The sequence below is a fragment of the Ascidia mentula genome, chromosome 4 (assembly GCF_947561715.1).
Source record: "Ascidia mentula chromosome 4, kaAscMent1.1, whole genome shotgun sequence".
Taxonomy (NCBI): domain Eukaryota; kingdom Metazoa; phylum Chordata; class Ascidiacea; order Phlebobranchia; family Ascidiidae; genus Ascidia; species Ascidia mentula.
In genome coordinates, this window is record NC_138569.1 from 5,898,935 (window position 1) to 5,925,637 (window position 26,703).

At 36.6% G+C, this 26,703-nt stretch overlaps 3 protein-coding genes across 3 annotated transcripts; all 3 read left to right on the forward strand.

Annotated features, from left to right (window-relative positions):
* The first annotated feature begins 10,738 nt into the window (after positions 1 to 10,738).
* Positions 10,739 to 13,962, forward strand: LOC145897875 (galactosylceramide sulfotransferase-like). Its single transcript, XM_082986328.1, has 7 exons — positions 10,739 to 10,862; positions 11,001 to 11,198; positions 11,256 to 11,407; positions 12,607 to 12,801; positions 12,942 to 13,089; positions 13,272 to 13,382; positions 13,711 to 13,962. Exons 1-7 carry the CDS (start codon positions 10,761 to 10,763, stop codon positions 13,960 to 13,962), a joined length of 1,158 nt encoding a protein of 385 aa, XP_082842454.1. The 5' UTR covers positions 10,739 to 10,760.
* Positions 13,963 to 15,758: 1,796 nt separating this feature from the next.
* Positions 15,759 to 18,102, forward strand: LOC145897876 (galactosylceramide sulfotransferase-like). Its single transcript, XM_082986329.1, has 8 exons — positions 15,759 to 15,800; positions 15,891 to 16,095; positions 16,152 to 16,299; positions 16,618 to 16,812; positions 17,082 to 17,229; positions 17,322 to 17,441; positions 17,683 to 17,916; positions 18,094 to 18,102. The coding sequence occupies exons 1-8, from the start codon at positions 15,759 to 15,761 to the stop codon at positions 18,100 to 18,102; spliced, it is 1,101 nt and encodes a 366-aa protein (XP_082842455.1).
* Positions 18,103 to 19,768: 1,666 nt separating this feature from the next.
* Positions 19,769 to 25,095, forward strand: LOC145897877 (galactosylceramide sulfotransferase-like). The gene is made up of 10 exons (XM_082986330.1): positions 19,769 to 19,775; positions 20,670 to 20,776; positions 20,884 to 21,084; positions 21,291 to 21,448; positions 21,830 to 22,024; positions 22,260 to 22,407; positions 22,502 to 22,621; positions 22,862 to 23,095; positions 24,168 to 24,252; positions 25,028 to 25,095. Exons 1-10 carry the CDS (start codon positions 19,769 to 19,771, stop codon positions 25,093 to 25,095), a joined length of 1,323 nt encoding a protein of 440 aa, XP_082842456.1.
* Positions 25,096 to 26,703: the final 1,608 nt, after the last annotated feature.

A 26,703-nucleotide genomic window follows, 5' to 3' on the forward strand; every position in this document is an offset into this window, starting at 1 on the left:
TATTTCAGGTTGGTTAATGTTGTTGTGTACAGTGCGTGTGACTCGGTTTTCCGCAACACGGTGGCATCAATATGGAACAGGACACAACAGTGAAATAATTATTTTTGTGATTATTTTTGCAAAAAAAATCAAACTTATGTCCAACTTGTGGCATTATCTGGGTGTGGTGCGTTTAGCCCAAATTATAAATGTACAAACGACTTCACAAAACGTAAGCAAGCAATGAAAACTAATTTGCCAAAAAAAACAATGAACAAACTGTGCTAATGAGAACTCAAACGAATCAGAAATTAATAAGTTGATTTACTCCCCAAGGTTTCCTCATCACACTTTAAGTGTTTTTGTCCAGCCTAGCTTTCAATTATTTTATTGTGCTTCACATAAACATACGCATCATTTGGTATACTACCTACTTCTGTTTACAGCGCCGTGTGCCGTTTGCAGTTTAACACAGCTATGCAGACTGACAATACACAGCTGTCTTGTGTTAAGTTATATTTGTATTGTCGTGAAATAATTGTTTTTTGCTAGTTTGTGAATTCTTCTTACTCGGATAAATTCCACTCACCTTCCTTTATTTTTTGAGTAAAATAAAAACATTCTGATCGAAATAACGTTTGGAGAGCACCAGAAATCATATGTGGCACCCCAGCCTTTACACAAGAAATCCTTTAGTTTCAAAGCAAACAATGCGTGCTCGTAAAGTTTTAGTGTGTTGTAGGGCCCTTGAAGAGACGTTTGGAATAGCTTAGTCCGATATCATATTCATCAACTTTCGGGATAGGTTTTGAATCTTTTCATAAATACAAGTAATGGGCAGACGGTCTAACATGAATATTTATATTGGTGTTCGGAACCACGCAGCTTTTTTAGCCTATATCGCTGGCTCAAAGCAAACACCAAATGTTGCAAACAAAAAACGAATAGTTTCAGCATCATTTTTCCCTTTGTCGAAACGAATTGTTTATTTCATGTACATGTGGGCGGAACAGAAACAATATATCCTGGGATTGGTAAATACGAATACACGTTAACTACACTGCGCACCGTTGGAACACGCATTAGTGTATTTTTAGTTTTTACTCAGAATATTTGGTAGGCTACGCAGCTGTTATTGCATGTTTACTTTTGCGAATCGATTTTCAGATTTCCTTTGTGGTCAAAGAAGGAAACCATCTGGACATATTTCGGTCGCTGACTCTTTTAATGGAAAGTACAAGAAGTTCGTACTGCATTTGCAACCCTCGCTGTATTTCCTTCAATTGCAGATTTTGTTTCCATGTGATAATACAGTCTTGCGGAACACTGGGTCGTGCAAGCTGTACACGATAACGTTGATCACCCTAAAACAAACATGCTGCTTTATTTTGAAAATGGCTGCGCTATGCATACAATTGTCTTACCCATTTGAAATTGACGAGATGTAAGTGATAAAGTAGGACAAAGAGGCATTTTCGCATGGAATCAAACCCAACATGGAACACACAGTTTGAGCAAAAAACGGAACTGCAAAAAAATTGAATTTCTTCATTGAGTTTTCAGTGATTCACAATGATTTTACCCATGCACAATGTTGAACCAAGCAATATAAACGAGGTCATTTTAATCAGCTGCAATTCCTTGTCCAAGTCATGAGCTTTCGCAGAGTTTCTTAAACGGAGAGATTTTAGTTTCTGCTTCCATGCCATCTGTGCTGACCAAAATGTCAATGCCGTCTGCAAAATGTTTTAATAAGAGATAGCCATTTTCATTCATTCATTTGCCTAACTTGGTTGAACAAAATTGTTTTTTAATTGTTTTAAAATTAAATTTTACCGCCAGAGAAACTAGAAAATATATTAGCAATGTGGAGCCAATAATGAGAATTGTAAGTGAGCAGCATAGTTGAAGTCTTTGCCTGGCTGTTTGGTCCGCAAGATTGTCTACACGTGTCACACCAAGCTGCACTGTTGGGACCTAACAGGTCTGCGGTTCCCACAAACCAGAGAATGTACGGGTTTGATATATTTCGCCACAAAGCAGCATAAACCCCAGTCTGTTATGTTTCCATGGCAAAGGTACGAAGCGTTCCTCATTTAAGTAAAAAAAGGCACTTACCACGACGAGATATGGACACACAGAAAATATTACAGATAAGGAGATCAGTATTGGGCGGAAATTTGGTGACATGGTTGGTGATGATAACGCCGGGAAAAACTGAAATGCCATTCCATATATTTGCCACTCGTACTTTCGGTAAACATACACTGAAGAAAAGAATACAAACAATTCTAATATCCTTCTAACTTGCAGAAAAAAGGAACCTTTAGGCTACAATAGTCATTTTAAAAACGTGCAATAATAAACTTACCTGGCCATAACGATAAGACGATGGCCACGACCCAAAGCACACACAAGTGCACAACCACTGTTCGAACAGACGTCCTCTTATATCTAAAAGGGAACTTGATGGCCGCGAATCTCTGAACACTCATATACAACAAGTGATTAGCAGAAAGATCGTATGCGAAAAAGAATATAATGCCTCCTATTGCTGCTTCCGCGGTGCCCACTGAGCGCTCTTCAATTTTGCGCATTTCGGCAACAGATTTATGCAAAAAGATGATACCATACCTGAAGCTTACCAACAGAACATTACAACCTACACAAAAATGCTAGCGATAAAACAGTTACCCCAAAGTTAAATGCAACATACCAGTCATGGCGTCACATATTGCTAAAGAAGCTTTTACGTAATCTACTTTTCTTCTTTCCCGCGTTTTCGTGTAATAAACCGACACCACAACCAACACATTGGAGAGGATCACTGCTACACCCAGAAATGCAAGACAGGAAAGTAAAACTACCGCTGCAGAAGTGCTGAGAAACAAAAAAATTATCTTTCCTAACGAATTTGGCTAGTGTGTCTAGATTTAATTGCATTAAACACTAGAAGAAATGGAAAATACCCTTAGAATGAAATATAGTTGCATTTTATTTTCAAGAAACTGCAACAGGTCGTTGTTTTGGCGTAATGATAAACAAGCCACAGTTTGAAATGGTCGTATAGGCCTGCTTTATTTGTTACTCATATAACTGATAATTTCCACAGAAGAACGACACCCTGTTGACGGGTAATTTGCAGTAATATTTGTTTGCCCCACTTTTATGATACTTGATGTAATTCAACTTTCATCTATTATGCTTCTGGTAAAGGTCTACACTTGTATTTAAAATTATTTTTCCTATAGTGTCAAAACACTAGAAAAGAGAAAAGAGCGACATAAGACTGATACGACTTACTGTATTAATGGAATGAACGCCTAAATTAATGATTGCTGGGAAAACACGGTTTGTTTTCATCCAACAATTTATATGTTTTTAATCGATTCCTCTAAACGTAATTATCTTGTAATGAAAGATTATATATCTGCGCTCATCATCCCATTGTCCAGGTGCTGACTTAGGTAAACAAAATAAGCAAACACATAAATATGGTCCAACGCTGGATAGATGATTTTTTCGACAAAGCTTCTTGTAAGGACAGATCTTTACCTCATGATCCAGAAAGCAAATCGTAGTACAGATTACATAAACACGATATCAGTGATTGTGTGAATACATCCTTAAATAAAAAAAGGAAACACTAAATATTTTTCAATGTAATTCGTGCCTTGATTTGTCCATCTGTTGCGACGCTTTCGTTAATAGCTCATTTCAAATGTCACTGGCCACTGAGAGCGGAAAGCAGGTGAGGACCTAATTCGACGCCAATTTTACCATTACATGTGTGAGTTTCATATATATAAGTGCAACGCAGTCAAAACCGAGAGTTATTTGTCAGAAAACAGTTTTATTTCTAAAGTGGCAATGCAGCCTGGCGGAACACATGGCCGTACACAATTACAATAATCAAACTGCAAAATAGTTTCACATTTTCCAGGTATAGAATAAACAATACTACAAAATTATACGTTGTTATGTATGGACCATTTTTGTACCAATTATAATTTAATGGGAAGAATGTTTTGCTTGCTGCGACACGATATGGAGTCACACAGAACAGAACCGATGTATTCACATAAAAAGTTTGTCTCGTCAAACAAGCTTGTTGTCGTTGCTTGTTGGGGATTATGATGCAACCTGACCGTTTCTTTCTCTGTCGTGTCTTGCTTTTCTTATGAATGAGCACTTCAGCCAGCCACACGTTTGCTGATGAAAAAAGGGTTTTTAGTCCCTTGTGTGGAAATTGCAACAGTGACAAGAATGAATTTAACATTCGATCAGCAAACAGACGAAAATTTAAAGCATAACATTTTTGAAAATCAATATGTAATGCCTATACGTGTCCGGAATGGTTTGCCGTCTACAGTCACACAAGAACTAACTCGGCCGAGAAATCCAATAGGCCTTTCCCAAGCTCATGTGGAATCTGGTACATTACAATGAGAGCACACTCGTACGCTAGCCTATATGAAACAAACAAACATTCCTCCACAGCAAGAGATTTGCAGACTTTGCCTAATACAAGACAAAATAAAGTTTGGGTAAATAGGGTTAAGATTCATCGCACCTCATCAACTTCGTGTTGTTGAAACAGCGGCATTATTACTGCACTTGCATATTCTGTTCCAAATCGATATTAAAGTTTTGCGAAACAACGGGTCGTGAACGCTGTAAACAAGAACGTTGAACAATCTGAAACATTAATATTTATAACTTTTTTTGTTTGTAACCAAGTCTATACAAGTGCTTTATACCCTTACCCATTAGAAATCGACAAGAAGTAAGTGATAAAGTAGGACAGAGAGACTTTCTCACAAGGAATCAAACCCAAAACGGAACACACAATTTGAACAAAAAACGGAACTGCAAAAAATTTTCTTAAATAAGTTTTTAATTGCTACAGCTGTTCGCACGATACCTTTACCTATGCACAAAGTCGATCCAAGCAATATGAACGAGGTCATTTTAATTAAATGCAACTCCTGGTCTAGACTTTGAACTCTTGCAGAGTTTCTCAAATAGAGTGATTTTCGTTTTTGTTTCCATGCCATGTGAGCTGTCCAACAGGTGACTGTCATCTGCAAAACGTTTGAACACGGTGTTCTATCACAGAATAAACTTTATATATGTCGAAATGTGCATTCATCGAATTCTTAACATAAATTTTCTGCCATACAGATCAGATAACGTACAGGTTTTCTTGGCATATGTGCTTACCACGACAACATATGGACACATTGAAAAAAGCACACATAAGGAAATGTTTATCGGGCTGAAGGTTGGTGATAGGGTTGGCGATGACAACGCTGGAAAAAATTGAAACGCCATTCCATACATTTGCCACTCGTAATTTCGGTAAACAAGCACTGAAAAAAAAAGAATATAAACATTTTTGAGTCTCTTTAAATTCCTGAAAATAAGTAACACACTAGTGAATTGAAAGATATGCAATAAAACTCACTTGGCCATGTTGAAAAAACGACGGATACGACCCAAAGCACACACAAGTGAATAAGCACGGTTTGAACACATGTCCTCTTGTACCTGAAGGGGAACTTAATGGCCGCAAATCTCTGAACACTCATATACAACAAGTGATTAGCAGAAAGTGCGTATGCAGAAAAGAATATAATGCCTCCTATTGCTGCTTCCGCAGTGCCAACGGAACGCTCTTGAATTTTACGCATTTCGGCAACAGATTTATGCAAAAAGATGATACCATACCTGAAGCTTACCAACAGAACATTACAACCTACACAAAAATGCTACCGATAAAATAGTTACCCATGTAAGTTAAATGCAACTTGCCATTCATGACGTCACATATGGCCAAAGAAGCTTTTACGTAATCTAGTTTTCTTCTTTCTCGTGTTTTCGTGTAAAAAACCGAGACCACAACCAATACATTGGAGAGGATCACTGCTACACCCAGAAATGCAAGACAGGAAAGCAAAACTACTGCAGAAGAAGTGCTGAAAAACAAATAAGACATGTTTTGGCAACTTTTTATGCTATAATTTTTTTGGTGTAGTTAAAATGCTGGACATTTTGTCTGCCTCTGAACTTGACCGAATATACCCGTGTTACAAATTGTAGTATGAGTTTCTGTATGGCATAATAAGTTTATTAACCAACATCCAAATTAACCACGAACAAAAGTAACGTCACATGTTTACTTACCTGCAATGCTGACAATCCAATAACGCTGTGTGGCAGCAATCGGTTAAAGCTGCAGACGAACAAAAAGCAGGCACAGCGCAGTTTATATAAAGACTGTAATTTGTTTCATTCATTGTTTTATTGTCCTACAGCAGTATGTATTTTAACAAAAATTCATACGAAATACGAACTACAGTTTCTCTCTAAAGTTCTAATACATGTTATACTTATTGTAGTCTTTAACATCTGCCCTCCAATGCTGGTCGCACGCGCCTACTACCCTATTTAAAGGTCCATTGTATAATGATTGCTTTCGAAATACGGTTTTCATTCTGTTTACAGAACAATCAAATTAGGAAATTAAATCGATCACTCTCGAGATATTTTCGATAGAAGGTATGCTAAAAATTTATTTCCTGTACAACCCGGGCTATAGCCTTGGAAAACATATTCAACACATTAATTCGCACAAAAACTGCACATATGTGTTTACATTTTGCAGCTACAGTCTTTTCTTGGGACAGTTATGTATTTCTACAAATAATTTTTATGATGTCTATTTATATTCAGCTTATGGTGAGTAAAATACACAAAGTTTTGCACAGAAAATACAATTACTGCATAAAAGTGATATCATTTTCAAGCCACCATGTATGAACAGAAAGTGTTTGTTGTTGTGCAATGTTTTATATGTTCATTTACAGATTTTGCTAACTGGTAATTAAATATCACTGTTAAAAGTACGGTACGATTTTTTCAAATCAATATCTTAAAACTGAATACTTTGCAACGTCATTAGAAAATTGTACAATCTCCATGTCGGTTGAAATTAGGTAAAAAAGCATAGACGACCTCACAAGTTAAATACGCCTTGCCGTTGAAAGTTTACTCCTTGTATTGATTTGTTATTTGCAACAAACAAATACGTCCCATCAGAATAAATTTTGGTGAATATTTTTGCTGGCATCTTTAGAGAATTAATTTGTACGTGTCATAATTGATGCGGAAGGTAACTGCACGTTTCTGTAAGTTCTTTAATGCCTTTTCAGCTAAAAAAAAACTACTTTTAAATGGAAGTTGCCTTTTCTTCACACACAGGTTTTGTTCCAAATTGACATCACAGCCCTGCGGAACACTGGGTCGTACACGCTGTACACCACGACGTTTATCAACCTGCAAAAGTACTTTTATCGTTAACAGTTTTTCTGTCACAAATATCGCATAAAAATAGCTTGTTGTCCTGAAACCATGTCCTTACCCATTAGAAATTGATGAGGTGTAAGTAATGAAATAGGACAGAGATATTTTTTCGCATGGAATCAAGTTAAACCACGTGCACACAAGTTGGGCAAAAAACGGAACTGCAAAAATACATACTGTTACAAACAACAGTTTTATTTCATCTTATAATCCTTACTTATACACAAAGTTGAGCCAAGCAAAATGAACGAAGTCATTTTAATCATTTGCAATTCCCTGTCCAAATTTTGAGCTTTTGTGGGGTTACTTAAACGAATAGATTTCTGTCTCTGCCTCCATGCAATTTGGGCTGACCAGAAGGTAAGCGTCGTCTACAAAATGTTTTCATAAGTTTAGATTGCATATTAGGCCCATGACATTTTTGTAATGCCGGCAATAAACAAAGCTCCATATATTTTTCGGATAGTTAGGCCACACGTATTTCACTCCATATATTTCATATTAATGTTAACATTATCACTAGATATCGTTTTAACTTTCTTAACATGTTTTGCCCCCGAGCAGTAATATTAACTTTAGTTTGTTTACAACAAGCCTTTTCAAACTTTTACCAACTTTATCTGCTGCAAGAATACACATATCTAAATAAAATATGTGTTGTACTATTTAACAAACCGAAACAGGTATTATACTAGATCACTACAAGACCATTGCCAGACCAAAAAGTTTCATGAAACTAGAGAATCGTTTTATATTCTTGAGTTAAGTCGTTTCACCAAAATCATGTTCATATTCAGCAATATTAAACAGCTGGCGACCATGCTATGCGTTGCATATTTTGCTTACCACAACAACATACGGAAACACGCAGAAAAGCATCGATGAAAATAAAAGTAGAGGGCGGGAGTGTGATAAGAATGTAGCTGACGATAACGGCGGATAAAACTGAAACGCCATTCCATATATTTGCCACTCAAAGTTTCGGAATACATACACTGAAACGTAGAATTATTTTTTAATGTATGAAGACAGTACGTGGTTAATAAACATGTGGTTATGTTGTAAGGAAACACAAAACACTCAAGTCGTGATTTACCTGGCCACATTGAGAAAACGACGGACGCGACCCAAAGCACACACAAGTGCACAACCACTGTTCGAACAGACGTCCTCTTATATCTGAAAGGGAACTTGATGGCCGCGAATCTCTGAACACTCATATACAACAAGTGATAAACTGAAAGAGTGTATGCAGAAAAACAAACTACGCCTCCTATTGTCGATTCCGCGGTGCCCACTGAGCGCTGTTCAATTTTATGCATCTCAGCAAAAGATTTTTGTATAAAGATTATTCCATACCTGAAGCTTACCAACAACACATCGCAGCCTGTACAAAAACAATGTTGCTTTATTTGTATTTTTGCTCCAGACTAGACCCCAACTTACCGTTTATGACGTCACACAGGGCCAAGGAAGCTTTTACGTAATCTAGTTTTCTTCTTTCTCGTGTTTTCGTGTAATAAACCGACACCACAACCAACACATTGGAGAGGATCACTGCTACACCCAGAAATGCAAGACAGGAAAGCAAAACTACCGCTGCAGAAGTGCTGAAACATGTGGTAATTGTGTCTCGACTCGTTATGGACAGTGGTGATATTTGTCTGCCGTACAACTAGGCCGAGAACGAAATAAACGCGGTTTCTATGCCATCCAAATCCAGTGACGATTTTTGATAAAATATGTAAATGTCAACTGAAAGCAAAGAGAACAAAGGCTTACTTACCTACAATGCTGGCAATCCAATAACACTGTGTGGTAGCAATCGTTTAAAGCTGCTGATGAACAAAACACAGGCACAGCGCAGTTTATATAAAGGCTGTGATTAGTTCGATTCATTTTTTCCTTTGTTCTGCTGAAGACATAAGTTTAGACAAATAGAAGATTCTGTATATTCGAAATCTTGTTAAAATCTTTAAATGGCTATATTAAATTTTATGACGATTCTTCGGTATTTGTTTAAAAAACAACTGTTTTTCCAAAATTATCTAACTGCCATGCCGATTTTTTGCCGCAGATATGCGCACTGCTGTGTTTAAAACGCCACGTAAAGATGACATCAAATTTTCTATGAAACAGGTTTGCTTCTGCAAACAATCCAATCAATTTTATTGGAATTTAATCGATGCCTCCTATAGCAATTGGTTTGTGACAATAAGGAATATAAATTCTATTACGTTGTCTAATAGCGCAGGTGGTGGCTTCGGTAAACAAACTCAGTAAATACATCACAAACTTACCACGGCACCCATCTTTTCATTATATCTTTACGTCATTTCTCTTCAACGATACAATTCCTGATTACAGAAGAAAAAAGTGTGTCTTATCTTCTGCTTGACACGACGAAACTCGAGTTGTGAGGGTCCTGAGTAAGATGTTTCTATCCTTGCCAAGTTATTCTTAGTCCAAATCCATATAAAATAAGTTCCTTTTTTTCGAGTTTTCGTGTAGGCTGGGTCGTTATAAGCTGGTGAGTAATAATAGATGACGCAAACTTCACCAGCACAGTTGGTGTTAGAGTTGTAAGATTTTTGATGATTTTTGACTGAAATATGTTTCAAAGCACGAAACTGTATCTAGAAGGTTTATTATTTGGGTGCAAAATACTTGCAGTTAATTAATTTAAATAGGAAAGCCAAATCTAATATGCTATTGATCATAGTTAGTAGACGTTTGGAACTCTGACTGGGTTCATCATCAGTACTAGAATGAACTGCATGTAGCAAAGCGTCAAGGTAAAAAGGGACTCAGCAGGCAGAAGGGACCACAACAACACCAAGCAACATGTTGGAGGCGAGTCACGTGACAGCAGCATCGACAGCACAGCAGCGACGTCACCATTGCGATGTGTCAGGCTGCAGTGCGGACCTAAATGTTAAACAGGTATAGGGGTTTGAAGGTGCCATCTACGTTCTGTGATGGTTTGTAGTACTCGATGTATAGTGTTTCGAAACTTAGCAATTTAGATTTGATGTTGCAATTGTGTAGAACTTTTGGCGAATTAAACCGGACCAACATGTTAATTTTACGTGACTCGCCTGCGGCATGTTGCGTGGTGTTTTTGTGTTCTCTTCTGCCTGCTATAATCAATAGCATATTAGCTTTAGCTTTCCTATTTAAAGGTTTATTATGATTTACGTTACATTTTCATCTAAACAACTTCTTTGGCGCGTGATTTTAAAGGTTTGGACAGGATTGCAGACCAAGTTGATGAAAAAATTGAAATGTAATGAAAAACTGCGTTATAAAGTGTGATACTGTTCTGAAAGTTACAAAAGAAAACTTAGTGAGAATCTTTTTTTGAAACAGATAATATCATAGTCCACACTTTGTGCAGTGGGTTTATTACTGTTGAAATGTTAGTATCAAAGAAAAACTTAAATCTTGCGCTAGCGAGTGTTCTTTTTACATTCGCAACAGTTTACCTGACGTATTCTCACTTTGAAAGTCATGAACAGGTTTGTATTTTAAGTATTTTGTATAACCTTGGGATGGCAAAAAAGATTATTTGCCGAGTCCGGTAGCCAATAGATTTCTTGAAATTGCGAAACGAAAACACGAGGAAAAATACATTTCGATCTCCTAACTATATTAAGATACAATGGAGACCACATAAGCCAGCGTCACTCGTACCCAAAGTGATATGGCAAACTGACAACAAGAACACGCGACAAGCTAAGAAATGCAACAAACCTATAACCAACGTGGTGTATGTCAAGACCCACAAGACTGCCAGCACAACACTAAGAATGTTGCTGGAAAAGTTTTGGAAAAAACAGATAAATAAAACGAAGGTAGGTTGAACAATGGTGTCGTCAAACGTCAAAAATTCAAAATTCTCGTTTTTGAAGAATGCAACTAAAGGTGTGCCTACGCCGTTCGTCGGTGGTTACCCTGGCAAATTCCGTTGTGATTTCAAGTATCCCAAAGACGCAATTGCTTCGTTTCGACACACGAGGTTTGATCCAGTGGAGATGAGGAAATGTTTCGATTCTCGAACAAGGTGCGCCATTTAGGGGAGACCTGGGGTCGCTCGGACGGTTTTGGGAAAATTGCTCATATTTTTTTTTAAATTATGAACCACATTCTTAAATTTTGTTTTGTTGTAACCAGTAAAGCATTGCTCAAAAAACAAAAGGTTTTTCGTTCGTTTCAGCTCACTAAAAATAAGTTTTCATAAAACCCATAAAAGTCATTTCATGAAAGTGTTGTCTTCTCGCGATTTCTTGCCATGATGTCCGAAGTATCCCCGACAACGTGAGGACATAGAAATTATCAAAATATGGCCGTAATTTTTAAAGGTTACACAAAATCATCATTGGCCTACCCAAGAATACATATTTTAATATGCAATCAACCCAAAATTACTACATTTTGAATAACTGTGACTGATATATAGCCTTACACATACAAATTGAAAAATTTGGTTTCACTGATAAATTGTCTTTTTCGATTATAATTTTCTAAGCAGACATGATTTAATTCCAAAGTTCCTGTTAACATTTGATGGAGACATGAAGCTTTTGTAAAAGTGTCTTAACAATATCTAATTGTGACGTAAAATACCTGGTCCGAGGTATCCCCATGTCCGAGGTATCCCCGGCCTCCCCTAACATATCTTTCCAATGCACATTCTCTGCATACGTAATTAAGAACCTAAACCTACAAAATATAAATGCACAATCACCAGTACTACGCCCTGAAATTGTCATTCCCACATGCAAGGTCATTGGGAAAAAAACAATAATGCTAATTGACAATCTACAATGCATTGTTATACGAGTATTTCGTCACAAACTATCGGTCTGTGTGAAATTATGTCAGGCGAAGACACATTGCATAAAACATAAGAAAATTGAGCATGGAAAATTAAAAGTTTTTGCATGTACATTGGGAATGTTAAATTGCTTGAAACAAAATCTTTCTGATTGAGATCTGGTAGTTTGTTACAGTTGAAATGTCCATTTCGCATATAATCATCCTCAGCTCCTTTAAGTATGAACCACAGAAAGGTTTAGTAAATGATGCATTTAAATGAGCTTTCTGTGTTTTCTTATTCGCAGATACTGCGGAATGCTTATGTATGCGAAATCGACTTTTCTTCATAGTTGTAAATAACGCTGAGTGCTTAAGATTAAGATTATAATCTCCTAATTATATGGAAGAGAAACAACAAAGTAAACCTGAGTTCTTTTCTCAAAGGTACATTTCAATAGTCCGGGAGCCGTGGGCCCAGTTTCAATCAGCTTACAATTATTACCGAAAGGAAATGGTATATAAACGCAGCTGTGTCGGAATGCCGATCACCTATGTAGCTAATGGCCAGCAACTGGACGTCAACAGTTTTGTTTTGAAATGTGCTGAACTCCTAAACGACTCAATTCCGTGGTATTTCAGGTGATGAAAACAGCTGCATTAAATTTACTTCAGTTTTCACTTCATTTTCGTCTTTAAAAAAAAAGTCGGTGGAAGATTATTTTGCTACCTGTGTTAACGTTTATTTAATAAATTTGGAAAAACTCCTATGTATTTTTTAGATTTCGAAACTATCAAGCTCACGACCTTGGCATGGACCCAATGTTAACTGACAAAAATGAAATAAAAAAACAAATTCAGAAGATTGATAGAAATATGGATTTAGTCCTTGTTATGGAATATTTGGACGAATCTCTAGTTTTGCTTAAGGTAAAAATCCATGAAACTATTAACTAGTTGCAAAAACAGTTTGACACACAATAACAAATGCTTAATTTGTGATAAAAAAGCAGTATTACATACATGCTTTAACTGTATGATATGTTTCAAGCTCTTGATAATAATAGCATTGATTTCAAAGTAGTCTGCTACAATGCACTTTTCTACCTTAGCAACTTCTGTGCATGGATTGGAAGCATCTCGTAATAGAGGATACATTTCTTAAGAATAGCAGCAAATATGAGTTGTTGCACAGAACAGCATTTGTGAAGATAAGTAACATCGTAAGTTAATTAAACATTGGTTTCGCGTCAGAAATAATATAAACTTAAAATTGTTGTTTCAATAAATGTAGATTCCGTCTAAAATGTGCGATCTTTCATAATTGGTAAAACGCCGATATATTTATCAATTACTGTATTTACAAATATAAACTTCGCCACCTGATGATGAAACAAACTAAGATTCCGTCAGCGAATATACAGCCTGTCTGTACCCGGACATTGGGTTTTGGATTTTGCTCTTTTACGTTTGAAAATAAAATACACTTGATAATTTTTATTGACTCATTTAGAATTTAACTTGGAATACAAAACAACGCATTTATTGCAGGATATATTGTTACACGATCATTTCAATCAAACCCTCTGGAGAAAGGTGGACGAATACGGACGGGAGAAGTTTTCCAACGATCTCAATGAATTTCGAGCTTTACGAAGAAAACGAAAGCGCGATATAAAGGAACCTGTGAACGATGAAAACGAGCCTGAAAAACTAAATCCTGACAGCGAATGGAGTAAAGAATTGTTTGAATATATGAAAGCGAATTCTGGAGATTGCTATTTGCCACCGATGAGAAAATAAAGGCGTTTACTTTAAATCAAAATATTTAGATTTACCTTCTCGCGTGTGACGCAATTGCCATTACGCCGCTACAACTGTTAGTTTATCCCACAAACCGTTGACCTCAGATTAGTCGTTTTTGAGCTCATTTGCCGAGCAAGGCAAGTTTGCTCGTTAGGTGATTTTAAAATGCTTGTTGGCAAATCTCTGCAAAACATGGGTGTAAAAATCATCCAACATGTTAATGCGGGTATGGTATAATTTTAAAACGCAAGATAGGCAAAAACGCACCTCCTTTTGGAAACGTTTCAAATCTTGGGCGTTTGGTCAGCAAAGTCGTCTGATAGTCACACCAGCTCCACTGATGAGACCTTATAGGCAGGGCTGGGATTCAAATTTTTTGTCAGCCGGTTCTATCACAAAAGTCATATTTTTCAGCGGGTTCTAAGATGCAAAAATCCATTGACAGTAAACAGTAATGCTAACCGGTTCGCTGATCTCATAAAATTTCGTGAGACGGTTCTATAGAAACGATACGAACCGGCTGAATCCCACCACTGCTTATAGGTCGAAACAGTGGCCATCTGTATGCAATTTAAACAGTTTCAAATCTTTCATTGCAATTAATTGCAATATTTATTTTCGATTTTACTTGATGAATATTGCTGTGTTACACTTTTACAATTCTGCAAATGCACAACCACCCAAAGAAGGAAATATTGGGAGTCAACATACTTGCTTGTGTAACATAAAAGAGTGTCAAAGAAGAACTGACAATTTCGAGAGCCTTACACTACATGATTATTGTTAACGTTTATTGATTGTTGTAGCTTTGCTGATAGCGTTGCTGATCCCAGTATCTATACAATCACTACCCAATCACTGTATACCGGAAAAGCCCTGTCGGCAATAGACAATCATGTCAAACAATAGGAGAACTACTGCATGGTAGGGCGCACTAATCACACCCTGTGTGTAACTCTGTTTGTGTATTTATTCAAGGATTAATGATTTACGAGAACGTAGTAGGTTGTAACAGCATGGCAACAAAGTAATTCTTGAGAAAAATCGCTAGAATTTGTTGCTATATGCTAGGATTATCTTATGCGAATATAACCTCATAGCGGCAAAACCGCCAATAGTGCACAGCCTTTGGACTTTATTGTCCAAGTTAGATTTATATCTGTGGAATCATTGCAACAACAAATAATGTTAGGTTGTTTATAGTAAATAGTCCCTTGGAAGTTTTAGATCAGCATTACTGCGGCTCAATTTTGCACGTCAAGAAAACGTTTCAGTCGTCTGGGGGTACAAATATACCTGATAGCATGGATACACTTTTATTGTAGGGAAAACGTACTTTCTTTTGAAGAACTATTAATGGGCTTGTAACTATCGCTCTTGGTCAATCATCAGAAGCACCAAAGTAGACAAATCAATTCTACGACAGCAGCGTTTTCAAGATCCAGGTGAACCAATATAGCAAGTTGATTCTAAGAATAAATAAACGCCTCATTTTAAGTTTCTGTTTAACCCCCCTAACATGCTGAAGGTGTTTTTTTTGTTAAAAATTGTCATAAACTGCATGGAATAGAAACTAGTGGAATGTTAAAGATCTAGCGGTATTTCAACTACAGTGGACGAGCATAAAGTTTTTTTCCGAAACAAATTACACTTTCGGCGTGATAGGACGGAATACTAAGGGTGGAATACTAAACAAAATCTTCATATTCTACATGTTATTTGTTACAGTCGAGATGCCAGTGACAAAGAAGAACTGCATGTTTGCCTTAACAATTTTGCTCATCGCAGTCACAATGACTTACTTGACGTCATCTCATTTTCCAATTGATCAACAGGTTTGTCTCCTGTGTTTTGTTGTAATAAGCCTACGGGGCATACAGGATTACAAGCTGGACTAAACATTGACAACATTATCAAATTGTTAGTGGATGCCAGATTATCCCTCATCAGAATCGCGCACCAACGCTAAAGAAATGTGGCAATTTTGCAGTGAGAACACGCGACAAGCTAAGAAATGCGGAGAACCCGTAATAAACCTGGTATATGTCAAGACCCACAAGACTGCCAGCACAACAATAAGCAGCATGCTGCAAAAGTTTTGGAAGAAGCAAGTCAATATAACGGAGGTTGGTTTGGATGAAAATAACCTGTTTAATATATTACCCTTTTGATTAATCTTTAGAAAGCAACCAAAGTATTGGCTGCATCATACGTCGGTGGTTACCCTGGCAAATTCCGTTGTGATTTCAAGTATCCCAAAGACGCAATTGCTTCGTTTCGACACACGAGGTTTGATCCAGTGGAGATGAGAAAATGTTTTAAACCCGAAACGAGGTGAAACATATTGCGCTAATGCTTTTTTGAATTTTTCGTTGACATGGTACAACTTGTTCGAAAAAACGCTTGTGCAAGAAACCATTTTGCATAATGAAACTTGGGATAAACACGTGATTTTGTTTCGTTAGGTTTAATCACTGACATCATTTTGTACCAAGCACATTTCTGTCGTTCGAGAGTTCTGTTAAATGAGTTGTATAACGGTAAACGCAGTATAAGGGATTATTTTTTATGTAATTTTTCATATATTTTTCATATAATTATGTGAAGTAAATCGATGTTACATTCCTCTTGACATGTCCTTTTTTTACACAGGTACATTTCTATAGTTCGAGAGCCATGGTCACAGTTTCAATCAGCTTACAATTATTATGCTAAAAGAATGGTCAAAGGAATAAAATGTTTTGGAATGCCGATCACCTATGTAGCCAATGGCCAGTCCATGGGCGTCAACAGTTTTGTGTTGAAATGTGCTCAACTCCTAAACGACTCAATACCATGGTATTTCAGGTAGAAGGGATTTTTCCAAAATTATAGTTTTTTTTGTCGAAATTGATCTGTTACAACAATAAAAGTGTGGATTTGTTCCGCCTGATAACTAATTTTGAAAAAAAAACATCTTTGAACAAAATGCATTCCGCAGCCAAGCATAAATAAGTAAATAAACGAAAGCAAATCATGACACGGGGAATCCCTATTATATGAAGTCTTTGATTTATGTCCGAAGTAATTTAAATTTTTTCAGTTTGTGCAGAAAAAAACTACATTTTATCGTTAAGATTTCGAAACTACCAAGCTCACGACCTTGGCATGGACCCAATGCTAACTGATAACAAGGAAATCAAAAACCAAATCCATGAAATTGACAGAAATATGGATTTAGTTCTTGTTATGGAATATATGGATGAATCTTTGGTTTTGCTAAAGGTAATTTTAGAAATTAATACATTTCTGTATGACCGCCGTGTTAAAACCTGAAAATGCTGTCCTTGGCTTTTACCAGTAGTTTTTTGAGTCAGGACCTTCTGTGTATGGATTGGGAAGATCTCCTAATGAAGGAAAAGAAACCTTTGCACAACAGCCACTATTCATTCTCTTCCAAAGAATACAGAAAATCGTTTGAGAAACTTGATAATATCGTAAGTGCATTTTGACACAAATTAATAGTGGTTTATTGAAAAAGACTGTCGGTAATACCTCTGTATCTCTCAAGAAACTAGAAACGTCTTCTGGTATTCCTGCATCAAAACGAAATGTGTATGACATCCCGTTTAACCAAGAAATTTTAGTGAAAACCGTTACTAGAAATTCGTAAAATAAAGACACACATGGGTGCAATTGACAGAATCCTTTAATGAATTCTGAACTGCTCTGTCGCAGGATATAGCACTGTATGATCATTTCAATCGAACCCTTTGGAGAAAGGTGGACGAATACGGACGGGAGAAGTTTTCCAACGATCTCAATGAATTTCGAACTATCCGAAGAAAACAAAAACGCGACATAAAGGAGCCCTTGGTGGATGAAAATAATGAATGGGGTCCTGGTCCAAAACCATTAAATGAAGTGTTTAAATATATGAAAGCGAATGCTGGAGGATGCTATTTGCCAAAGGTAAGTAACATGTACGTGTGTGTAAATAGGTCAGTGTTTGCACTTGCATCGAAACTTATATTCTGCGCCAAACCTCAGTCACTCACAATACAAGATGATAACATTTTGAAGTTTATCGTGTCATTTAAATTCAAATTCAAAATGTTTATCTACAGCTGATAATATGTATTCTTGTAGAGACCATAAGCAGTCCGTGGTAGAGGGGTGTCGTCAAATGCCAATAGAACGGAATTGTATTAGCATTAAGTGGCGTATATCCAGGGTTACCAAACCATGTTTATGTCCAATAAACCTGCAAATTTTAGATTTTTGTACTTACTTTTTTATTGAATATGGATTATTGGTGATATCGCGTATGTAGACGGATGAGTAGGCTCAAAATAGTCAAATTTACAGCAGTTATCACCTCCAAAAAAAGTTTAGCATCTAATCCGCATCAAGCATAGAAAATGCAGCGTATTTACTTTTTACTCCTGGCCAACCTTGATTTTATGTTTCCCTTTTGTTTTTTGATGTTGGATCATATTATCTTACTAAAAAAATCATCGCTATTCTCCTGAAAATTTCATTTTTTTTATTTATATTTGATTGATCATTTTAATAAACACGGTTGGCCTCATCGGTTTTAAATAAAATATGAGAATAAAATGTCATTTGCATTACATAGTGTTATTGATACCGTTTTTAAGATCAAGGTCGAACTGTGTTTTACAACATTTAGAATGCCAGATACTACTTTATTGTGCATGAATACGAGGAATGGAGGAAAAAAGGTTTTAGTCGGTTGTGAAACGGTTCGAAAATATTAAAACAAAATGTATAGACGTTGAGAAAACATTACTTTTTTATATACCGCTATGACATTTACCTTTTATAAATGACTTTGGTGGTAACGAAATATCTTACTCTACCAATAACTGTATGACCTAAAACATACGGAAACGTTGACTTGAGCTGGTGAGTAATAATAGATGACGTAAACTTCACCAGCACATTTTGAGCCTCAGTTTAAGCTTTGCGATTATGTTTGAGTGGATTATGTTTCAAAGCACGAAAGTGTAGCGACAAGGTTTTGCTACAGACATAAATTTATGTACACATATAAAATAAAATATTCATTGAAAAAATGCGCAAACATTGTAAAAGAAAACTTATTTGAAACTGATTTTGGAACAAAAAATATGATAGTCCATACTCTCTGCTGTATGGTCATTACTGTTGAAATGTTAATATCAAAGAAAAACTTTGACCTTTCACTAGCGAGCGTGCTTTTTTAATCCGCAACAGTTTACCTGACGTATTCTCACTTTCAAAGTCTTCAACGCGTTTGTATTTTATCTATTTTGTATAACCTTGGGATGACATACACATTATGTGCTAAGCGAAGTACTTGCACAACAAAATTGCAGTAGCCAATACATTTTGTTAAATTTGCGGATCGAAATACGAGGAAAAATACATTTCGATCTCCCAACTATTTTGAGATACAATGGAGACCACATAAGCCAGGGCTACTCGCATAACAAAGTGATATGACAAGCTGAAAACAGAACATGCGACAAGCCAAGGTATGCAGCAAATCCATAACCAACGTGGTGTATGTCATCAACCACAAGACAGAACAATAAGAAATTTGCTGTGGAAAGATTTTGGGGAAAACAGACAAATAGAATTAGTGGCGGCCAATCGTAAAAAAAAATTCTCGTTTTTAAACAATGCAACTAAAAGTATGCCTGCGACGTTCGTCGGTGATTACCCTGGCACAATCTGTTGTGTTTTCAAGTATCCACAAAACGCAATTTCCTCGTTTCGACATACGAGCTATGATCCAGTGGAGATGAGATAATACTTCATGACAGGTGAGTGTCTCTTATTTTGGCGCCTTTTGTTGCATTTGACAAAACTATATCATGTTGTACGATTCCATAGAAGGAAATCCGATAAACAGTTCACATCCTGTTGTGCGCCATAAGTCTTGGACAGTGTCGCAATGAGTAGTTTCCATACGAATTGTTCATGTCATAGGAAATCGCTGTAGAGCTGCACAACATTACAGTTGGGCAGAAACTTTTCATTTCAAATTGCAGTAACTTTGATCATATTTATGAAGGGTTTTGTTTGACTTTCGGAGCTTGACAGGCGTTTTCATTTGGCAATAAAAAATGACGTAGCCTATATGCATGTTATGAAACCCCTGTGCGGGGTTGGCATGCTGGTTGCTTAGTTTGCAACATCATTATCTTTAGTAGTTGCATTATTTCGTGATGTAGGGCCATTTGTGCAGCGCTGGTAGTTGATAATATAGTTAAGTAAACGATCAACAAAAAGATAATTTATGCCCCATCCTATTAGGTGTGTGCATCGTTACCCGTTAAGTCGTTGCTTTGTTTGCCTGATGGACGCGCCAGCCCTGTACGTTTGTATCACTTTATAGCAGGCACAAATACCGCAATAGGAAAATATGATGCGCAATTATCACATCCTGCATTGAATTGCGTTACAGTTTACAGAGACACAGCAACTAACAATCATGTCAAACAATAGGAAAATATGATGCGAACTTTGCATTAAATTGCTTTACAATTTGCAGAGACACAGTATATGGTCTTTGGTCTACAACTGAGTAGCAGAAAAGAATTCTTGAGGCAAGTTGCAAGTTTTTCTCAACAAATAGTATGCTTACTTCATGCGAATATTAGCGTGAAAGTTAGATACTAACAGTATCTTCATGTTCTATCTATTATTCGTTACAGTCGAAATGCCAGTGACTAACATGAACTGCAGGCTTGCCTTAACGATTGTCCTCATCACAGTGACAACGACATACATGACGTTATCTCGTTTTCCAACTATCCAACAGGTTTGTCTCTTGTATTTTGTTCGAATATGCCGTAAGAACATATGGGAGTAAACGCCAAATGAAATTGTTTTGCTTTGCCAGGATTAACAAACTTTTCGAAATTTTAGTGGATGCCAGACCATCCGATTTCAGCACCACGCAAGGATGATGCAGAATTAAGGCAAGCTAAGAGTGAGGACATGCAGGAAAGCAACAAATGCAGTAAACCTGTAACCAACCTGGTATATATCAAGACCCACAAGACTTCCAGCACAACAATGAGAAAACTGCTGGAAAGGTATTGGAACAAACAAACCAATGGAACGGAGGTTGGTTAGATAAAGACGTAGTTGCAACATGAAAGCTGCATACAAATGTACACGCTGTTTCGATCTATAAGGTCTCATCAGTGCAGCTGGTGACAGTGGCACAGGGCTAGCTGGTTGACTAGCAACAACACACAGATTTCCGCTTTGTGTTAACTTTCGGTCAATCGTCAATCCGTTGAGTACCAAACTTTTTTTATATCTTAAAGAAAGCAACTGAAACTGTGCCTGTGCCTGTCCCATACGTCGGCGGTTACCCAGGCAAGTTCCGTTGTGATTTCAAGTATCCCAAAGACGCAATTGCTTCGTTTCGACACACGAGGTTTGATCCAGTGGAGATGAGAAAATGTTTCGATCCCAAAACGAGGTGGAACTTGTTACAATGCGTCATTAAAATTTTGGTCTGCATTCATTTTCGTAAATGTGTTGTAATATAAGGTTATAGTAATCTGATATTGTGGCAGTTTTGTGGCAATGTTTCTTCAGGCGCCAACAAATAAGTCATTGCTTGAGGGTGGTTGAGAAGCGTGGCGCTATAGGGTTGTGGAGTGTAAAAAAAGGCCTGTCACGATTCGCCAAATAAGCAGATTCAATGCAATTTAATAAATTGTTTCAAAAGCGAATTGTTAAAAGTAGGATGTAATTGTTGACAAATATATTTCTGTTGTTCGAGAGCCGGGGGCCCAGTTTCAATTAGCATTTTTCTTCTTTGGAAACACCAAAGTAAACCTGGGTTATTTTTTTGAAGGTACATTTCAATAGTCCGGGAGCCATGGGCCCAGTTCCAATCAGCTTACAATTATTATGGGAAGAAAATGGTCTATAAAAGCAATTGTTTCGGCATGCCAATAACTTATGTGGCTAACGGTACACGAATGGATGTCAATCAGTTTGTTTTGAAATGTGCTGAACTGTTAAACGACTCAATACCGTGGTATTTCAGGTGATTGAAGTAATTTGGAACAATCCTTTTTTAAGTAAAATGCTAAAGCAATAAATTAAGAGTAAACCATACTGGCAAAAAAAACAAACATATTGTCAAGAAAGGGCATTTCACAAAAACCCATATAAAATTATTTATTTTGTACAGCAATTTTTAACTCACTATTTTGCTTCAAGTCTACACTAATAAGAAAAATCCTTGGTACTCAATACACAAACTACTTTCTGTTGCTAAGATTTCGAAACTATCAAGCCCACGACCTTGGCATGGACCCAATGCTAACAGATAACAAGGAAATCAAAAACCAAATCCATGAAATTGACAGAAATATGGATTTAGTTCTTGTTATGGAATATATGGACGAATCTTTGGTTTTGCTAAAGGTAATTTTTGAAACTAATACATTTCTGTATGACCGCCGTGTCAAACCTGTTGGTTTTGGTTTTTATGGTTTTTACCAGTAGTGTTTTGAGTCAGGACCTTCTGTGTATGGATTGGGAAGATCTCCTAATGAAGGAGAAAAAACCTTTGCACAACAGCCACTATTCATTCTCTTCCAAAGAATACAGAAAATCGTTTGAGAAACTTGATAATATCGTAAGTGCATTTTGACACAAATTAATAGTGGTTTATTGAAAAAGATTGTCGGTAATACCTCTGTATCTCTCAAAAAACTAAAACGTCTTCTGGTATTCCTGCAACAAAACGAAATGTGTATGATATCCGGTTTAACCAAGAAATTTTGGTGAAAACCGTTACTAAAAATTCGTGAAATAAAGACACACATAGGTGCAATTGACATAATTCTTTAAATAATTCTGAACTGCTCTGTCGCAGGATATAGCACTATATGATTATTTTAATCGAACACTCTGGAGAAAGGTGGACGAATACGGACGGGAGAAGTTTTCCAACGATCTCAATGAATTTCGAACTATCCGAAGAAAACAAAAACGCGAATTAAACGAGCCCTTGGTGGATGAAAATAATGAATGGGGTCCTGGTCCAAAACCATTAAATGAAGTGTTTAAATATATGAAAGCGAATGCTGGAGGATGCTATTTGCCAAAGGTAAGTAACATGTACGTGTGTGTAAATAGGTCAGTGTTTGCACTTGCATCGAAACTTATATTCTGCGCCAAACCTCAGTCACTCACAATACAAGATGATAACATTTTGAAGTTTATCGCGTCATTTAAATTCAAATTCAAAATGTTTATCTACAGCTGATAATATGTATTCTTGTAGAGTCCATAAGCAGTCCGTGGTAGAGGGGTGTCGTCAAATGCCAATAGAACGGAATTGTATTAGCATTATGTGGCGTATATTCAGGGTTACCAAACCATGTTTATATCTAAGAAACCTACAAATTTTGAATTTTTGTTCTTATTTTTTATTTAATATGGATTATTGGTGATATTGCGTATTTAGACGTGAAAATCGTTCAATATTTGCACTTGCATGGAAACTTGTTCAGCGCAAAACCGCAGTCAATGGGCGTCCAACATGATAACATTTTAATAGTCACTGTTTCTCTCGACAATTTAATTTAAGTTTGAAATGTTTATCTACATCTCATAATCTGTATTTTTGTAGAGTCCATAATAAGCAGTCCGTGGTAGAGGTGTTGACGTCAGATGCCAATAGAACATAAATGTATTAGCATTATATGGCATATATCAAGGGTTACCATGCCATGCTTCTATCTATGAAATCTGCAAATTTTGGAATTGCGTGCTTAGTTTTTCGTTCAATACTAGTGATATTGCGTTTTTGGACGGATGAGTCGGGCTTAAAATAGACAAATTTATAGAAGTAATCACCTCCGAAAACGGTCAGCATCTGATCCACATCATACAAAATCGAGCAAAGTTTCTGAAATAATGCAAATTTCAGCATCGAAAATGCAGCGTATTTACTTTTTACTCCTGGCCAACCTTGATTTTATGTTTCCCTTTTGTTTTTTGTTGTTGGAACATATTATCTTGCTAAAAATATCAACGCTCTTCTCCTTAAAATTTCGTCATTTTTATTTTATATTTAATTGATCATTTTAATAGACAGTTGACCTCATCGGTTTTAAATGAAATATGAAAATAAAATGTCATTTGTATTACATAGTGTTATTGATACGTCTTTTAAGGTCAAGGTCCAACAGTGTTTTTCAACATTTAGAATGCCAGATACACCTTTAATTTTGCAAGAATACGAGGAATGGAGGAAAAAAGGTTTTTGTCAGTTGTGAAACGGTTCGAAAATATTAAAACAATCAAGTACAAAAGGTACAGACGTTGAGAAAACATTACCTTTTTATATACCGCTATGACATTTACCTTTTATATATGACTTTGGTGGTAACGTAATATCTTACTCTACCAATAACTGTATGACCTAAAACATACGGAAACGTTGACTTGATCTGGTGAGTAATAATAGATGACGCAAACTTCACCAGCACATTTTGAGCCTCAGTTTAAGCTTTGCGATTATGTTTGAGTGGATTATGTTTCAAAGCACGGAACTGTATCGACAAGGTTTTGCTGCAGACATAAATTCATGTACTAACTAATACATTGCAAAAGAAAACTTAGTTTGAAACTGATATTGGAATAAAAAATATTATAGTTCATATTGTGTGCCGCAGGATCATTACTGTCGATCTGTTTTTGCTTTTTTCATCCGCAACAGTTTACCTGACGTATTCTCACTTTCAAAATCATCAACTGTATTGTATCTATTTTGTATCACCTTAGGATGACATGAAGATTATGTGCTGAGCCAAGTACTTGTACACCAAAATTGCAGTAGCCAATACATTTTGTTGAATTTGCGGATCGCAATACTTGGAAAAATACATTTCGATCTCCCAACTATATTGAGATAGAATGGAGACCACATAAGCCAGCGCAACTCGTATACTAAGTGATACGGCAACCTGAAAATAAGAACATGCGACAAGCCAAAAAATGCCACAAACTCATAACCAAAGTGTTGTATTTCTAGAATCACAAGACTGCCAGCACAAGACTAAGAATGTTGATGAAAATGTGTTGGAGAAAACAGATAAATAAAATTAAATTAGGTTGAACAATGATGTCATCAATTGTAAAAAAATTCTCGTGTTTGAAGAAGGCAATTAAAATTGTGCTTTCGCCGTTCGTCGGTGGTTACCTTGGCAAGATCTTTTGTGTTTTCAAGTATCCACAAAACGCAATTTCCTCGTTTCGACACACGAGCTATGATCCAGTGGAGATGAGATAATACATCATGAAAGGTGAGTGTCTCTTATTTTAGCGCTTTTTGTTGCATTTGACAAAACTATATATTTTTCTTGCCTTATCAAGAACCAAAGCCAAGAAAACAGAAACAATATAACCTCCAATATATTACGCACTTCCATCACCATAATCCCTTCATTAGAAACGCTAAATCAAAATAAGGGTATATCATGTTGAACCATAAAATAGAAGGAAATCCGATAAACAGTTTATATCTTGTTGTGTGCCATAAGTCTTGGGCAGTGTCGAAATGAGAATTTCCAACATAAGAATTGGTCACTTCATTGGAAAGCGTTGTAAAGCTGCACAGCGTTACAGTTGAACAAAAACTTTGTCAACGCAAGTTGCAGTAAATTTGGTCATATTTATTATTGATTATCTTTGACTTTCGGAGCTTGCCATGCATTTTCGTTTGGCGAAAGATCCCATAGCCGATAAATGTTATCACACCCCTTGTGCGGGATTGGCATGTTGGTTGCTTCATTGCTTATATTATCAAACGTTCGCCTATTGTTGCAATACCATTATCTTTAGCAGTGACAATATTTCGTTTTGTACCGCTATTTGTGCACCGCTTGCAGTTGATAACAGTTAAGTATAAACAGTCAACAAAAATACAATTTATGCACCTCCTGGGGTGAGTGCATCGTTGCCCTTTAAGTCGGTGCCTTGTTTGTCTAATGAACGCGCCAGCCCTGTACGTCTGTACCACTTTATACCAGGCGCAACTATCTGACAGGTTGCATCACAAGAGACAATCAAGTCAAACAATAGAAAAATACGATGCGCAGTGATCACATCCTGCGTTAAATTGCTTTGCAATTTGCAGAGACACAGTATATGGTCTTTAGTCTACAACTGAGTAGCAGAAAAGAATTCTTGAGGCAAGTTGCAAGTATTTCTCAACAAATAGTAAGCTTACTTCATACGAATATAAGCCTGAAAGTTAGATACTAACAGTATCTTCATATTCTACCTGTTATTCGTTACAGTCGAAATGCAAGTGACTAAATCGAACTACAGGCTTGCCTTAACGATTGTCCTCATCACAGGAACAACGACCTACTTGACGTTATCTCGTTTTCCAAATACACAACAGGTTGATCTCTTATATTTTATTGAAATATGTCGTAGGTCATAAACGCTAAATAAAATTGTTCTGCTTTGCCAAGATTAACAAAATTTTCGAAATTTTAGTGGATGCCAGACCATCCGGCACCGGCACCACGCAAGGATGCTGCAGAAATAAGGCAAGCTAAGAGTGAGGACATGCAGGAAAGCAACAAATGCAGTAAACCTGTAACCAACCTGGTATATGTCAAAACCCACAAGACTTCCAGCTCAACAATGAAAAAACTGCTGGAAAAGTATTGGAACAAACAAACCAATGGAACGGAGGTT